The sequence below is a fragment of the Marmota marmota genome, unplaced genomic scaffold, assembly GCF_001458135.2.
Source record: "Marmota marmota marmota unplaced genomic scaffold, marMar, whole genome shotgun sequence".
Classification (NCBI taxonomy): domain Eukaryota; kingdom Metazoa; phylum Chordata; class Mammalia; order Rodentia; family Sciuridae; genus Marmota; species Marmota marmota.
Window position 1 is genome coordinate 37,569,257 of NW_025999900.1, and position 17,051 is coordinate 37,586,307.

At 35.9% G+C, this 17,051-nt stretch overlaps 1 protein-coding gene across 1 annotated transcript in view; it reads left to right on the forward strand.

Annotated features, from left to right (window-relative positions):
• Positions 1-17,051, forward strand: part of Supt16h (SPT16 homolog, facilitates chromatin remodeling subunit) — a 33,949-nt gene that overhangs the window by 6,980 nt on the left and 9,918 nt on the right. Inside the window, exons 2-18 of the mRNA XM_015493135.2 lie at positions 5,054-5,146; positions 5,396-5,566; positions 6,385-6,537; positions 7,302-7,448; positions 7,746-7,897; positions 8,577-8,749; positions 10,575-10,665; positions 11,737-11,810; positions 11,942-12,054; positions 13,366-13,431; positions 13,553-13,648; positions 13,735-13,850; positions 13,946-14,099; positions 14,799-14,926; positions 15,621-15,756; positions 15,865-15,991; positions 16,251-16,369. Coding sequence (XP_015348621.1) covers positions 5,054-5,146; positions 5,396-5,566; positions 6,385-6,537; positions 7,302-7,448; positions 7,746-7,897; positions 8,577-8,749; positions 10,575-10,665; positions 11,737-11,810; positions 11,942-12,054; positions 13,366-13,431; positions 13,553-13,648; positions 13,735-13,850; positions 13,946-14,099; positions 14,799-14,926; positions 15,621-15,756; positions 15,865-15,991; positions 16,251-16,369 — 2,109 coding nt within the window. The remainder of the gene's footprint in view (positions 1-5,053; positions 5,147-5,395; positions 5,567-6,384; positions 6,538-7,301; positions 7,449-7,745; positions 7,898-8,576; positions 8,750-10,574; positions 10,666-11,736; positions 11,811-11,941; positions 12,055-13,365; positions 13,432-13,552; positions 13,649-13,734; positions 13,851-13,945; positions 14,100-14,798; positions 14,927-15,620; positions 15,757-15,864; positions 15,992-16,250; positions 16,370-17,051) is intronic.

Here is a 17,051-nt window from a genome sequence, read left to right on the forward strand (position 1 = left end):
TTTGTAGTTTTTTTTTTTAATATTTGTTTTTTAGTTGTAGTTGGACACAATACCTTTATTTTATTTATTTTTATGTGATGCTGAGGATTGAACCCAGGGCCTCACAGGCGCCATGTGAACACTTTGCCGCTGAGCCACAACTCCAGCCCCTTGTTTTGTGTTTTTAACTTAAGAACTGCGAGAAACTTGTTTAATCTCAACTCACATCCTTCAATGCTGGAATCTTGTAATTCTTGTTCATTTCCTTCCCTCCATTTCCTCAGTGCTTACAAAATACTGAAAGCTTTAGTATATTCATGATAAGAGAACTGGGGATAAAAACTCTTAGAAATTAAAAATAATAGCTGAAATAAAAAATTTGATGAGAGATGAGGGGAAAAAAAGTGAAGGAACAATTCCTGATGAGAAGACTTAATAATGAAAATAAAATATAAAGATAAACCACAGATTTAACCCAAGAGATCTAAAATTACTGATTGGGGGTGGGGGGTAGGTCAGTGAAGGGCCTGGTATGATGGTGGTTCATGCCTATAAACCCAGCCATTTGAGAGACTGATGCTGGAGGATCACAAGTTCAAAAACCAGCCTTGGTAATTTAGCAAAACCCTAAGCAACTTAGTGAGACCTTGTCTCAAATAAAAAGGGCTCGGGTTGTGGCTTAGTTGTTAAGCACCTCTGCATTTAAACACTGGTACCAAAAAAAGAGAAATGTGCTACTACCTTATAATATTAATGAAGAATCTCTTCCAAGTAAACCTTTTTCCTTTAGGTTTGTTTCTTTCTCTTTTATTTATTCAACAGCTAGAAAATCAAAATGAAGCTTAGTGACCTGTTTTGTTTTGTGTGTTTTTTTGTTTTTTTGTGTTTTTTTTTTTGGCACCAGTAATTGAACCCAGGGGCACTTAGTCATTGAGCCACATTCCCAGCCCCTTTTTTAAATATATATTTTATTTAGAGACAGTATGTTTGTTTAATTTTTTTTTTAAGAGAGAGAGAGAATTTTTTAATATTTATTTTTTAGTTATCTGCAGACACAACATCTTTGTTTGTATGTGGTGCTAAGGATCGAACCCGGGCCGCACGCATGCCAGGCAAGCGCGCTACCACTTGAGCCACATCCCCAGCCCTAGAGACGGTATCTTGCTGAGTTGTTTAGTTGTTGCTCTTTGAACTCAGGATCCTTCTGCCTCAGCCTCCCGAGCTGCTGGAATTACAGGCATGTGTCACCACACCCGACTGAGTGTTTGTTGGTCACTTAGGATATAACAACTCCAGCTCTACTTAGCTTACCACTCTGCATTCTTTTCGTCTTCACACACACACACACACCAAAAAAAAAAAAAAAACTATTGAATTCTTTAAACCTAAATACATTTAAGAAATGATACTTTAGAGCTGGGGTTGTAGCTCAGTGGTAGAGTGCTTGCCTAGCATTCATGAGGCACTGGATTTGATTCTCAGCACCACATGCAAATAAATAAAGATCCATCAACAACTAAAAAATCTTAAAAAAAAAAACACAGAAAGAAATGATACTTTATATCATTACAAATGGAAAATTGTGTCAATTATCAAAAAGTAGCTGTTAAAAAATAAAAGCAATATAACACAACTGTGTTATTAAATTATAGCAGATGTTAAGGACTAGAACCAAGCAGGTACATTCTTTAGATTAAAAGGATGTTACTTTTGCTGTGATTGATTTTTGTTTATTTGTTTGTTTTTTGGTACTGGGGATTGAACTCAGGAGCACTTGAGGACTGAGCCACATCCTCAGCTCTATTTTGTACTTTATTTAGCAACAGGGTCTCACTGAGTTGGTTAGTGCCTCAGTATCACTGAGGCTGCCTTTGAACTCGCGATCCTCCTGCCTCAGCCTCCCCAACCACTGGGATTATAGGCCACCAAACCCAGCTTGTGATTGAATATTTGAAGCCACATTTGGGTACCACTTAAAATCATCTCCTTTTGAATTGTACACTTTTTGAGTGGGCTAGGGATATAGCTCAGTTGGTAGAGTGCCTGCCTAGTTGGGTTGAGATAGACACCATTCTAAGCACTTTACACAGATTTACTCAGATATTCTTCAAAGTAATGCTTACAGACATGAAGATCAAAGAAACTGGAATGCAGAAACTTTAGGTCACAGTAAGTACTAAAGTCAAAAATTAAAACCCAGGAGATGGCTTCAGAGTAAGCCCTTAACCCAGACATACTATTTACCTAAATACAAAAGACAAATCAGCAGTTTGCTACTTATTGCTTATAGTTGTTGAAATAAATTTCCAGTAAGTTTAACAAGTCATCAATATTAACATTCTACCTGAAAAGATAATCAAGTGACCTTAACTCTCCTTATAATTACAAATCAGAAACCTTCCAAAGAAACCCAGTTTTATCTTTAGAATTCTAATAAAAGTACTCTTCATTTGTTAACTGAAAAAGATACAGATGGCAGGAAAAGAATAATTTTACCTGCTATTGTATATAATAGTATGTATATATCAGTTAGATTTTATTTTCAGCATTTCTTGTAATTCTCCCTAGCCATCAGGAAAAATCAGAACTACAGTGAGATACTATCTTACCCCAGTAAGAAAAAAACAGTACCAAATTCTGGTCATAAGTACTAATGGTAAAAGTCTTTTCCAGGAAAAGAACATTTCTGAGTGGAAACCAACAGAGGACTACATATAGTTAATTTCTTTGCATCATATAATTTAACTTATAGAGAACAACAGTGAACCCCCTGTTTATTTTTATTGGTAACTAGAAGCCTTAAAATATGGAAGACTCTTACATAGGTGGTTTTGGTTTTTGCTTCATTGGGGAAGCCAGAATTACCAGCCTTTTGGTATTATAGAGCTTTTCAAGAGTAGCAAATGATAGGAGGACTTAACATGTCTCAATGTCAAAACCTACAACAAAGCTGTGGTAATCAAAACAGTGTGGCACTGTTATAGATAGACATGTAGCTTAATTAAATAGAATTGAAAGTCTGGAAATAAACCTTTATGTTTATGGTCTTTTGTTTTTGTGGTGCTTGGGATTGAACCCAGGGCCTTGTGTGTGCAAGGCAGCACTCTACCAACTGAGCTATATCCCCAGCCTCTGGTCATTTGATTTTTGACAGAAGTGTTGTAACAATTCAATGAAGAAAAAGATATTTTTTAACAACTCATTGGAATAACTAAATACTTACATGGAAAAAAATAAGTTTGATTGTTCCTCATACCATACACAAAAATAAATTCAGGGGCTGGGATTATAGTTCAGTGTCATGGTATGTGTCTAGCACATGTGAGGACCTATGTTTGATTCCCCATAACTATGTTAAAAAAACAAAAAGGAGAAAAAGATTAACATTAAACAGGGACGAGAGGTGGGAGGGAAAGGAAGAGAGAAGGGAAATTGCATGGAAATGGAAGGAGACCCTCATTGTTATACAAAATTACATATAAGAGGATGTGAGGGGAAAGGGAAAAAAAATCAAGGGAGAGAAAAGAATTACAGTAGACTGGGTAGAGAGAGAAGATGGGAGGGGAGGGAAGAGGGTATAGTAGAGGATAGGAAAGATAGCAGAATACAACAGTCACTAGTATGGCAATATGTAAAAACGTGGATGTGTAACCAATGTGATTCTGCAATCTGTATACGGGGTAAAAATGGGAGTTCATAACCCACTTGAATCAAATGTATAAAATATGTCAAGAGCTTTGTAATGTTTTGAACAACCAATTAAAAAAAAAGAAAAAGAGATTCAGAATGAATCACATCTAACTATAAGAACTAAAACTGGTCTGTAAGTATAAGTAAATCCTTTATGACTTTTGGATTAGATAAGCCACTAAAGACACAAGAAAAGAGAAAAATTGAACTTTTTCAAAATTAGAAACTCTTGTGCTTCACATTATTCCTTCAAGAAAATGAGTAAACAGTCTACCAAATAAATAATATTTGGAAATAACGTCTGATAAAGGATTTTTATTTAGAATATAAAAACTCTTGCAACTCAGTAATAAATCAGTTACAAATTGGACAAAGGATCTGAGAGGGCATTTCTCCAAAGAGATATACGAATTATCAACCATCACTTGAAATGGTACTAATTTGTACCCATTTGATGACTATAATGAAAAAGATAATAGCAGGTGTTGGCTTGTGGAAAAATTGGAAGTTCATACATTCTTATTAGGAAATAAAATGGATCAGTCACTGGAAAACAATTGGTAATTCTTCAAAAAATTTAGACAAAGGACCCAGCAATTCCTCTCCTGAGTATAGACCCAAGATAAGTATATTTACACAAAAGCTTATACACAAAGTGGGAAGACTGAAAGTTCAAAGCTTGCCTCAGCAATTTAGCTGAAGTTGTAGAGTGCCCTTGGGTTCAGTCCCCAGTGTTGGGGGAGATAAAGGTATACAGAAGTTCATGGCAGTATTGTTCAGAATAACCCAAAATTGGAAACAGCCCAAATTTCCAGTGACTGGTGTTTGGATAAATCAAGTATATGTCCACATGATGAAATTAGATTCTAAAAGGGAGTGAACTATTGATAATATACTGCAACACAGATGAACCTAGAAAACATTACGTGAAAGAAGCCAGACACAAAGGCACATATTATTCAATTCCATTTACATGAAAAAATGTACAGAATAGACAAATCCATGCAGACAAAAGTAGGTTAGTGGTTGCCTAAGTCTGGAGAGGAGGCAGAAAAAGATGAAGAATGATTGCTAATGGCAGAGGGTTACTCCTGGGAAAGGTGAAAATGTTCTAAGTTTAGATCATAGTGATGATTATGTAACTGAATATATTAAACATTATACACTTCAAATGTGCAAATTTTATTGTATGTGAATTCTGTCTCAAGCTGTTTAACAAGTAGAATGTAAGTAAGAGCTATGAGGTTGCCAATCAGGCATGTATCTGAAATTTGGAACTTATATTAGGAAAATTAAACATATCTCTAGTAGATGTTCAATCTGTATTTTTGTTTTGTTAAGGTTTGAAAAGAAAGTAACAAAATTACTTTTTTATTTTTTTTAGAAAGGAGAAGATGAGTGTGCCAATGTTGATGCTATTGTTGTATCAGTGGGTGTTGATGAAGAAATTGTTTATGCCAAATCAACTGCATTACAGGTGAGAGGTTTGTAGCAGTTTTCAGCCCGTAATGTCACTGAATCGTCTACTGCACTGTTCAGTGTTTTAAATTCCTAGTTCTGGGTATGTAGCTGAGTGACAGAACGTGTGCTTAGCATTCAAGAGGCCCTCTGTTCAATCCCCAGCAACAGAAAAGAGTAAAACTAAAAAATATCAATGATTTGATTATTTTTATTATGAATGTTTCAAGCATATATCTGTAAATACTATTGTTGTCTTTTCCAATAGACATGGCTCTTTGGTTATGAACTCACTGATACAATCATGGTCTTCTGTGATGACAAAATCATCTTTATGGCCAGCAAGAAAAAAGTGGAATTCTTGAAACAGATTGCCAACACTAAGGGAAATGAGAATGCAAATGGAGCCCCTGCCATAACACTGCTAATAAGAGAAAAGGTCAGAACTAATAAACAATGTGTCGTAAATGTTTAAAAGTTTTTGAAAGTGAGGGGTTTTTTGTTCCGAGATGGTATGTATGACTCTAAAAATGATTCAAGGGGAAAGTTGTACCTGGCTATGGTAATAATGTTAAGTTTTATTATATCTTCATTATTGGTTAGGAAGAAAAGAGTCCAATTACCCAAAAGTTCTTCAGTAAAATAAATGGGCTGTGGAATTCTGGTGAACATTAACTTTATTGTTCTCCAGTACACTGTTTCCATTTGACCTTCAGAAACCAGATAACCTTAAATATCCTTAAGGTAACTTAAATAAACCTCGTTTCCAGTTTTTATCGAATGTGATGTTTTTTTCACACTGCTCACCTAACAGGAATTTTCCCTCAGATTTTTGTTTATATGTGTGAGTTTCTTGACTTTCTGAAGAAAAATAATAGTTTTGTTAACTTACTTGGTACTTTTACTTAAGTATATAAAAATATCCAAAGGAATTTTGTGTTAACCTTCGATGTGTTATAATCTGCCCTTAAGAAGTAGGTGGAGGGGCTGGGGTTATAGCTCAGAGGTAGATTGCTTGCCTAGCTTGTATGATAGACTGGGTTTAATTCTCAGCACCACATATACATAAATAAAATAAAGGTCCATTGACAAATAAAAAATACATATATTAAAAAGGAAAAAAGAAGTAGGTGGAGATTAGGGGAGAATTTATTCCTTCCATGGTTTAGAATATTTCTCTCTGCTTATTACTAGTTATAACACAAATGTCTAATTTTGAAACTAACAAGCCCTTTTTCTTCCCTGTGGCACTGATAGAATGAAAGTAATAAGAGCAACTTTGACAAAATGATTGAAGCCATTAAAGAAAGCAAAAATGGCAAGAAAATTGGTGTGTTCAGCAAAGACAAATTCCCTGGAGAGTTCATGAAGAGCTGGAACGACTGCCTCAACAAAGAGGGCTTTGACAAAGTAAGACTAATACTGGGAAACAGCAAATTGAAAGTTGAGAAGACAGAAGTATATTGGACTTCCATACAAGATAGTGGAGGACATTTGTTTGGGGAAAACTACATATTCATTTGCATTTATGTTTTTCATCCCCTTTTAACAATATATTAGTTATACTTTTCAGCAGAAAATGGGGTGTTCAAGAGGCTGTCCACCCACTTCTGTGTTGGAAACAGAAAAATCTTCTGACCAAGAAATAGATTTGTGTTCTTTTTTCCCCCACCATTCCTGCTTATCTTCCGTCTTCAGCCTTGACAAAAACCTATAGAGAGGCGAATTTACATTTTAAGAGGTACATTAGCTTAATGCCTCTTATAACACAACAGTGACCTGGCAAAGAGCTATTTTAAATGTTTAATCCATTCAAGAAGAGAGACTATTTGAAGATTCTGCAAACTATTGATGGAGATTGCTAAGTAGCCAAGCATGGTGGTATACGCCTATAATCTCAGAGACTCCGAGAGCTGAGGCAGAAGGATTGCAAGTTTGAGGCCAGCCTCGGATTTAGGATTGCTAAATAGTGAGGCCCTAAGAACTTGATGAGACCCTGTCTCAAAAAAGAGCTAGGGATGTAGCTCAGTGCTTAAGCACCCTGAGTTCAATCCCTCACACCAAAAAAAAGATTGCTAAGTAATCAAGTAGAATAACTGATAATATTCAAAATAGGAGAGATGCATTTTTTTAGCAATTCTATATTTGCATGTTTACTATCACTTTGACTATAGATTGATATCAGCGCAGTTGTGGCATATACCATTGCTGTAAAGGAGGATGGGGAGCTCAACCTAATGAAGAAAGCAGCCAGCATCACTTCTGAAGTCTTCAACAAATTCTTCAAGGAAAGAGTCATGGAAATAGTTGATGCAGATGAGGTAAATAAACGACCTTACCACTAAGTTGGTAATAATTCTGCCATCTGTCTTTCAAGATAACTAAACCTGCATTATGGTTTAATGAGGTTATCCATTATTTTATATACATATCCTCAGAGCAGCTGTAAATTCTACATACTGTTCTCCAAACTTGCTTTGTATGTATACCAATATATTGTCTGATGTGTAAACCATAAATTATATCAGGGTATGTGATGTTTTCAAATGGTAATATCCTAGCACTTCACATTGCTATTTGCCACCCTTTAGTTTCTTTATTTCTGGGTACTCCTACAGAAAGTTCGACATAGCAAACTGGCTGAATCTGTGGAAAAGGCTATTGAAGAGAAAAAATACCTAGCTGGGGCAGACCCTTCCACTGTGGAAATGTGTTACCCACCTATCATTCAGAGTGGTGGCAACTATAATCTCAAATTCAGTGTGGTGAGGTAAGTGTGAGAACTTTCTAACAACAATCAGAGCCATTTTGAATTTTAGCCTATTTTCACTTTAACTCATTTGAAAAATAGAGAAAAGTAGGAGATGGAATAATCACTAGTCTGTCTTCTATATGTTTAGTTTATTTCACCTAATACTTAAGCACTTTTCCAAATTAGTTAAAATGCAGAATATGCTGAAATTCTTTTTAATGGTGTCAGATATACCTTAAAGTAATTCCTCTCTTAATTTTACGAACACTTTAAAGAAAGTGCTTCTCTACATTAGAGGGTGGTGCATGCCTAAAAAAAAAGGGGTGTTCCTCCAGTGAGTCTGAAGAGTTTAACTGTAACCCACAATTCATAAAGGACTTGTGGATAAGTGACTCCTCACAACCATATTGTTGCTAAACTATAATGGATACAATTCAGTATATCCTTTGCATCTTTAGAATACAGTACTCACCTTCTCCTTGAATTTTTATAATAAAAGTTTCATTGCTAATTTTTACTCCATTGCCTTTAACAGGTATGATTACTAAAAACCAACAAAAAAGTTTTAAGTCTGTATTCAGCTACAACATTGACTTTCTTATAGAAAGGAAAGTAATTATTGTTAGAAGTTTTGTGACAGTGATACTAAGGACTCTGCTACTTTGGGTAATTAAATGCTTTTTTCTTTGGTCTCTAGTGATAAAAATCATATGCATTTTGGAGCCATCACTTGTGCCATGGGTATTCGCTTCAAGTCTTACTGCTCCAACCTTGTTCGCACTTTGATGGTAGATCCTTCTCAGGAAGTTCAAGAAAATTACAACTTTCTGCTCCAACTTCAAGAGGAACTGCTGAAGGAATTAAGACATGGTAAATTGCCTTAGGAAAGATGATTTAAAATTACATAACAAAAATGTCACTGGTAGCCCTGTGCAGTGGTGTGTGCCTATAATCCCAGCTGTTGGGTACCGAGGTAAGAGAATTGCAAATTCAAGGTAAGCCTGGGCCACCTAGCAAAACCTTCTTAAAATTTTATAAAGCTCAGTGGTAGAGTGCTTGCCTCCCATGCACAAGCTCCTGGGTTCATTCACCAGTATCACCAAAAAAAGACCGTTTTTTGTTTGTTTGTTTTTGTTTTGTACCCCTAACGCTCTCATTCTAAAAATAAGAGTAAGATTTTACTGACCCTGACCTTAAATCATCATACCATTTAACTCTTGGATTACTTCTCTTTCGAATGTGAGTGGTTATTGTGGCTTACACTGATGCTGACAGAAATCTCATTTGTTAGGCCTCTATCCAAATCTTCATAAAACACTTTGGCCTGTTACTCTTTAATTTAAAAGAGTCTGAGGGCTGGGGTTATGGCTCAGTGGTATAGCGCTTGCCTTGCTTGTGTGAGGCACTGGGTTCGATCCTCAGCACCACATAAAAAATAAATACAGCTATTGTGTCCATCTACAACTAAAACAAATATTTTTTAAAATAAAAATAAAAGGGTCTGAGAGCTGGGCACCATGGCACACACCTGTAATCCCAGTAACCTGGGAGGCTGAGACAAGAGGATCACAAGTTCAAAGCCAGCCTCAACAAAAGCAAGGCCCTAAGCAACTCAGTGAGACCCTATCTCTAAATAAAATACAAAATAGGGCTGTGGATATGGTCAGTCGTCAGTCGGGTGCCCCTGAGTTCAATCCCCAGTACCTAAAAAAATAAAATAAAATAAATGAAAGGGTCTGAGTACTAGTTATCTCTGCTGATAGAATGTATGGTGTTTATCCTACATTGAGTGAATACCAAGGATACAAGGAGTAGAATAAGTAGCGATACTGCTAAGCAAGCTGCTTAACACCAAAGAAGAAAGCAAAATTACTTGACTACTTTATTGCCTTGGATTCTGCACTCCCATTTGGCTAAATGAAGCCTCATGCTTACCCACTTTTAAACTGTTTTGTAAGCCTACCATTCTTCCAGAATCTCTAAGTTGATCTTAATCCTATTAAATCAATCATAAGTAGTTTAATGAAAATAAAGATTTCTTGAGGCCACCATCTTCAGTATACTCTGGCTTGATGTGTTCATTTATAAAATAAACCTAAAAAATTAATGCTGGAGTTCTTCTAACACTAATTTGCACATTTAGCAATGAATGAAATGGACCTACTTCCATGGTCTGTTCATCAAAATGTATAGTAACTTTTTAATGTAATACTTTTGGTAACTCAAAATATGTCACTGGGACAGCTGATGTTCCTTGGATAAATGATTCTCAAACAGTCTAATAAGGAATGACTGGGTGTACTCTTTGTAAGAATGGAAATTTCTGCCTGGAGCAGTGGCTTTTACCTGTAATCCCCGTGTCTTGGAAGGCTAAGACAAGAGAATTGCAAGTTTGAGGCCAGTCTCAGTACTTAGTGAGGTCCTGTGCAACTTAGTAATACACTGCTTCAAAATAAAGTATAACAACTGGGGATGTGACTCGGGTTGAGCACACTGGGTTCACTTCAAGGTGTGTGCTCCCAAAAAAGCAAATTTCTAGTCATAGTCATCCCTGCCACTCTGCATTCCTTAGTTCACACTTTAAGAAAAATTTCTTTAGGGGACTTAATAGGTGGAAAAAAATTTGACCTAATGATGTTTGGGGTTTTTTCCCTCTGGAAGATAATTTAATGTCTTCCTTTTTTCTTGTTATTAGGTGTGAAGATATGTGATGTGTATAATGCTGTCATGGATGTGGTTAAAAAGCAGAAGCCAGAGCTGCTGAACAAAATCACCAAAAATCTAGGGTATGCCATAATATGTTTTGTCACTCTGAGTCAGTTTTCATGACTGGCAGTAGTAATTCTCTAGTCTTAAATGAGTTGATTGATTTCACCAGTATTTATAGACAATACTTAACGGTATGCCAAGCAAATGGTGTTATCAGAGAAGTAAGAAAAATTTTAAGTTTTCCCAGTTGTACGGAATAGATTATTTTTTTTAAGACCAATGTAGTGTTCCAGTAGGTGTTCCAGGATTAAATTAGCTCACATTTACAAATTGAATATTCTGGAATGCTCTAATGTTTTATTTATTTACTTTGAATTTTTACTTAATTTAGTGTTTCTCAAATGTATTTGACTGTTGAACACTTAGAAAAACCTAATAAAGGACATTTGTGGAAACAATGCTAGGCAATCTTTAGATGAAAACTAGTCTAGTCTCAGGTGTATAGTGTCTTTGTGGACTTCTCTGGTGATACCAAGTCTTATGAATCTGTGATTATCAATGTTGCAGTAAAAATTACCATCATTCGTGGGGTGGGGGTTGCCAAGCACATGTGAGGCACTGGGTTCGATCCTCAGCACCACATAAAAATAAATAGAGGTATTGTGTCCATCTACAACTAAAACATTTTTTTAATTATATCTCTTAATTTACTATCTAAGTAATGTATCTCATGAGAGTCTCTGCTAAACTGTCTATAGGAAAACTTCTATTTCATGGTAAATTAAAGCTTAAAACTGGGTAAATAAGCTAAAGTTAAAAGGCTTGGGGCTGGGATTGTGGCTCAGTGGTAGAGCACTTTCCTAGCATGTGTGAGGGAGGCACTGGGTTCAATTCTCAGCACCATGTAAAAAAATAAATAAGTACTACATGAGGTACTTAATTTAAAAATGATTTTTCAACATGGAATTATATAGTATGTTTAAAATCTAAAGACTGTCTTGGAATGCTTTATCTTAACTGACTGGTCAGCAGAGATAAATCACTTCAAATTTACCTGCATTATTTTGAAAATTGAAATGAGCATTATTATAATTGATCCATGTAACAAGTCTTTTAGCATATTGCTGATATATTTCTCTTCTTTTCAGATTTGGTATGGGAATTGAATTCCGTGAAGGCTCTCTAGTAATTAATAGTAAAAATCAGTACAAACTTAAAAAAGGTGAGTTTTACATGCTTGCAATAGAAAAGTGCTTTTTTGAGTAATCCTGTTAGCTTTATGACCCTTTCTGTATAAATCTAATTCTTATTCATCCTTTCACAGCCACATACTAATCTGTTTTGCTCTTTTAGGGATGGTTTTCAGCATCAATTTGGGATTCTCAGACCTGACTAACAAGGAGGGGAAAAAACCAGAAGAGAAAACCTATGCCCTATTCATTGGTGACACAGTACTTGTGGATGAGGTATGTATTGCCTCTTTAGCTTCTGGTTTATGAACTCACTTTTGAAGCATATTTTGGACTTTGTGGGCATTTTCTTGTTTGTTAAATGCTAGTTAAGGGGAGAGGTCCCTGAATAGCCTGACAGTACAGCTGGGAATAGGAGTTTAGCCCAGAACAGGGAATGATTTAAATCAAGCCACTTAAAAATGATAATATCAGAAATTAATTCTAATGGGATTTTTTTTTAATATTTATTTATTAGTTGTAGTTAGACATAATACCTTTTTATTGTATTTATTTATTTTTACGTGGTGCTGAGGATCCAAACCAGGGCCTCGCATGTGCTAGCTCCACTGCTGAGCCACAACCTCAGCCCCTTTCTTTTTTTTTTAATGGCAAATTCATCAAGCTACAGTTTACATACCATACAATGTATTTACTTTCTTTTCTTTTCGGTACTGGGAATTGAACACTGGGACACTTTATGAGTGATCTATATCCCCAGCCTTTTCTTCTTTCCTTCCTTCCTTTATTAATTATTTAATTTTGAGCTAGGATCTTGCTAAGTCCCTGGGCTAGCTTCAAACAGGATCTTCCCGTCCTGGCCTCTCAGATTGCTGGGATTACAGCAAAATGTAGAGTTTTTGTTGTTGTTGTTGTTACTTTTGGTTTTTTGCTTTCTGCTTTTTGTTTTTATTTTGTAATTTCATGGGTTTGTCTTAGTGTGTTTGCAGCTGTGCAACCATCACCACTATTTAATTTTAGAATCTTTTATCACCTAAGGAAACCTGAATCCACTTGCAGCCAGTCCTCATTCCTGCATCTACCATTCAGGTCCTCCAGACCTATGCCACAACTTAATTACTTTCTGTCTCTAAAGATTTTGGTTATTTTGGACATTTCCTATAAATTCAGTCAATACGGTATGTGGTCTTTGTGACTGGCTTCTTTTACTTAGAATTGATTTTTAATGATAGCGAATATTTCAGTGTTCTTATTAGAAGCAAACCACTCAGCCATTTCCCCAGTCCTTTTTTATTGTTTATTTCATGACAGGGTATCACTGAGTTGCTTAGGGTCTTGCTTCAGCTGGCTTTCAACTTGCACTCCTCCTGCCTCATCGACCCAAGCCACTGGGATTACAGGCATGTGTCACCATGCCCGGTTCTATAATTATAGTTTCTGATAAGATACTAGGAGGATAAAAGTTATATTTACTCATTGTCAAGTGTTTTAGAATCCAGAAGTTTCAAAATTATTGCCCAGCTGTGTACTAGGTTAGAAAGTGAATGTGCTTTATATTGGTAGTCTAAATTCTCCTTTTTATTCTAGGATGGCCCAGCCACTGTTCTAACTTCTGTGAAGAAGAAAGTAAAGAATGTGGGGATTTTTCTAAAGGTAGGAAGAAGATAAATGAGCAATGTAGGACTTCCAGTACAGTGAGGAAGTTAAACATGTTTGGCTAAAGAAAAAAACAAACAAACTTGTGTTTTTTAATTATTGCAACTTTTTCCTGTAGAATGAAGATGAGGAAGAAGAAGAGGAGGAGAAAGATGAGGCAGAGGACCTTTTGGGAAGAGGTTCTCGGGCAGCATTGCTTACAGAAAGAACACGGGTAAGTTTACTGTTTTAGATTAACACTTATCTCATACCATATCAGTTGATTCACACTTCTGATAACTTGGGTTCTCCCTTCACTAGAATGAAATGACTGCAGAAGAGAAGCGAAGGGCACATCAAAAAGAATTAGCAGCTCAACTCAATGAAGAAGCCAAGAGACGATTGACTGAACAGAAGGGAGAGCAGCAGATTCAGAAGTAAGAGTTTGCACTTAGCAGTGAGATTGTCTTAGAGTTATGTGTGACTGCAGAAAATTCTCAGGGTTTTTTTGATTGTTTTAATCCCACTCCAGAGCTCGCAAATCTAATGTTTCCTATAAGAACCCATCTCTGATGCCTAAGGAAGCTCATATTCGGGAAATGAAGATTTATATTGATAAGAAGTATGAGACTGTAATAATGCCAGTGTTTGGCATTGCAACACCTTTTCACATTGCCACAATCAAGGTACTGATCCTTATTGCATCAAGTTGCATTCAGACTTACTTCTTAAAATAACAGTTGTGCCCACCATAAATAATCTGTATCATATCTTGTACTCTGCTCCTTTAGACTCTGTACCTCTGGTTTACTGACTTTCCCATCTCATCCTAATCTCCTGCAATCATTTTCATTCCCTTTTAATTTTCACTTTGTAGAAAGCTAAACTAATCTGGAGGGGCTGGGGTTGTGGCTCAGTGGTAGAGCACTAGCCTAGCATGTGCAAAGCACTGGATTCGATCCTCGGCACCACATAAAAATAAATAAATAAAATAAAGGTATGGGTCCAACTACAACAACAAAAAAACTAATCTGGAAATATAATTTGTCTATCTTTCCTTGATTTATTTTTATTTATTTGTTTATTTGGTTGGTTGGTTTTGAGCATCGTTTAGGCTTTAGTTATATGCGTGATACAGAATACTTTGAAAATAGAGTAAATCTTTCGGGAAACAAACATTCAATCATTTTTTAAAAAGAGGTTTTAGATTTAGATTTTTTAAGTTAAACTCTTAAACGCACTCAACTAGTAACACCTAATAATAGTGATTAATAATACTAATAATAATAAATATTAAGTAATATATTAAATTAAGACAGACATTAATCTGTCTTAAGAAACTTGGTAGTGGTTGTTGTTTTAATGCATTCTTTTTCTTTGAACAGAATATAAGTATGTCTGTGGAAGGAGATTACACTTACTTGCGCATCAACTTTTATTGCCCAGGCAGCGCTCTGGGTAGGAATGAAGGCAACATCTTTCCTAACCCTGAAGCCACGTTTGTCAAGGAAATGTGAGTCCCCAGGAAAACAACCATTCCCAAATCCCTGCTGGCTAGAGTGGTAATCTCAGAAACATCTCATTCTCTGTGCAGCATCCTCCCCTGTATAGTGAATGTTGACTACCTTGGTGGCATTTTAGGATTACTTTGCTGATTGTACTATTTTAGACTCTAATTTAGAAGTTTCATGAGAATATTTTATATTTTATATATATATTTTATAGTAGAATCCTTATATGTGTGTCACTTTGGATTCTGTTTCTTCATGGTGATGTGCCAGATTTGGGGGGTGATGTGCCAGATTTGAAAATAAGTGTGATCTTCCCCACTCTGATGGATTTAGAATATTTATAATATTTTCCATTTAAGAGAAGAAAGGAACAATAGGGTTTTTTTGGTTGGTTGGTGGTTTGTTTAAAACTTTTCCAAGCATTCTTACTACATAGTGGTATGTTTTTCTCTTAAAAGCATTAAGCCAGGTGTGGTGGCACACACCTATAATTTCAGCTACTTGAAAGGCTAAGGAAGGAGGATCACAAATTCAAGGCCAGCCTGAGCAATTTAGCAAGACCCTGTTTCAAAATAAATACACACATATTAACATATACATATGTATTAATCCAGATATAAAATATACTGGTAGTAATGGATACAGGTTACCTGGCCAGACAGATAAACTTCTATAATTGTTTCCCATTTTTTACAGTACATACCGAGCTTCAAATATGAAGGCACCTGGAGAACAGACAGTACCAGCCTTGAACCTTCAAAATGCGTTCCGAATTATAAAAGAAGTACAGAAACGATACAAGACTCGAGAAGCAGAAGAGAAAGAAAAGGAGGTGAGCCTGAACACAAGACTAATTAAGCACCTTTGTTCAAAAGGACATATGTGTTTTAAAGAGCATGTAAGGGTACACAGGATTCACATTAAGGTTTTTTCTATTTAGGGCATTGTCAAACAAGACTCGCTTGTGATCAATCTAAACCGGAGTAACCCCAAACTGAAAGATCTATATATTCGCCCAAACATTGCCCAAAAGAGGATGCAAGGCTCACTGGAGGCCCATGTCAATGGTACATACAAATAATCTTTTGTGTTTCTGGGCTCTGTCTTCGGGGGCACATTTGTAGGAATAACAGATCAGATAATACGGTATGACAAGGAAATGTTGGGAGGATCTACTTACATTACTATGTGGCCAGTAAGAAGGGAAAACTCTACAGTTCTTTGTGCTTCCTTTTACCCTCTTATAACCAGAAGACACAAAATGTCTTTTTATGATCTAATCTAATTATCCTGATTGACACTTAGCTTCTTCATTCTTTTCCCCAGGTTTCCGCTTCACATCTGTTCGAGGAGACAAAGTGGATATTCTATATAACAATATTAAACATGCTTTGTTCCAACCCTGTGATGGAGAAATGATTATTGTCTTACACTTTCACCTCAAGGTATGCCCTTTAACTTAACTAGCTATGATTATGAGCTCTTAAGCAAAATATTTAATTTTTCTCACTTCTTTCCTATAAAATAGTGATAAAAATCTTGTAACAAAATCATGAAGAGGCTCGGAAAATATGTTTATAAAGTCCACAGTGCCTAGCATCTAGAAGGCACTAAGTATTTTTGTTCCTTTTGTGAGATATATAGTAACTACCAAAACATAATGTCTAGCCAGCTGCAGTGGTACATGCCTATAATCCAAGCAACTTGGGAGGCTGAGGGAGAAGGATTGCAAATTCAATGCCAGCCTCAGCAACTTAGTCCTGTCTCAAAAAGGAATTTTGTTTTAAATATTTATTGTTTTAGTTATAGATGGACATAATACCTTTATTTATTTTATTTTTATTTATGTGGTGCTGAGGATCAAAACCAGTGCCTCACATGCTAGGCAAATGTTCTACCACTGAGCCACAGCCACAGCCCCAACAAAAAGGAAATTTTTACAAGGGTGTTGGGAATGTTGCTCAGTGGTTAAAGCACCCAACATAAGCTTTTGAAGTGTTCTTCAGATTCCTGTTTCTGAAGTAAAAGTTTTTGCTTATACAAAACTTGTTACCAACATTTTTCCAAAGTCTGTTGTAATAAATAGAAGCACTTTTTAACTTTTACATTCCCAAATACCATTATTTG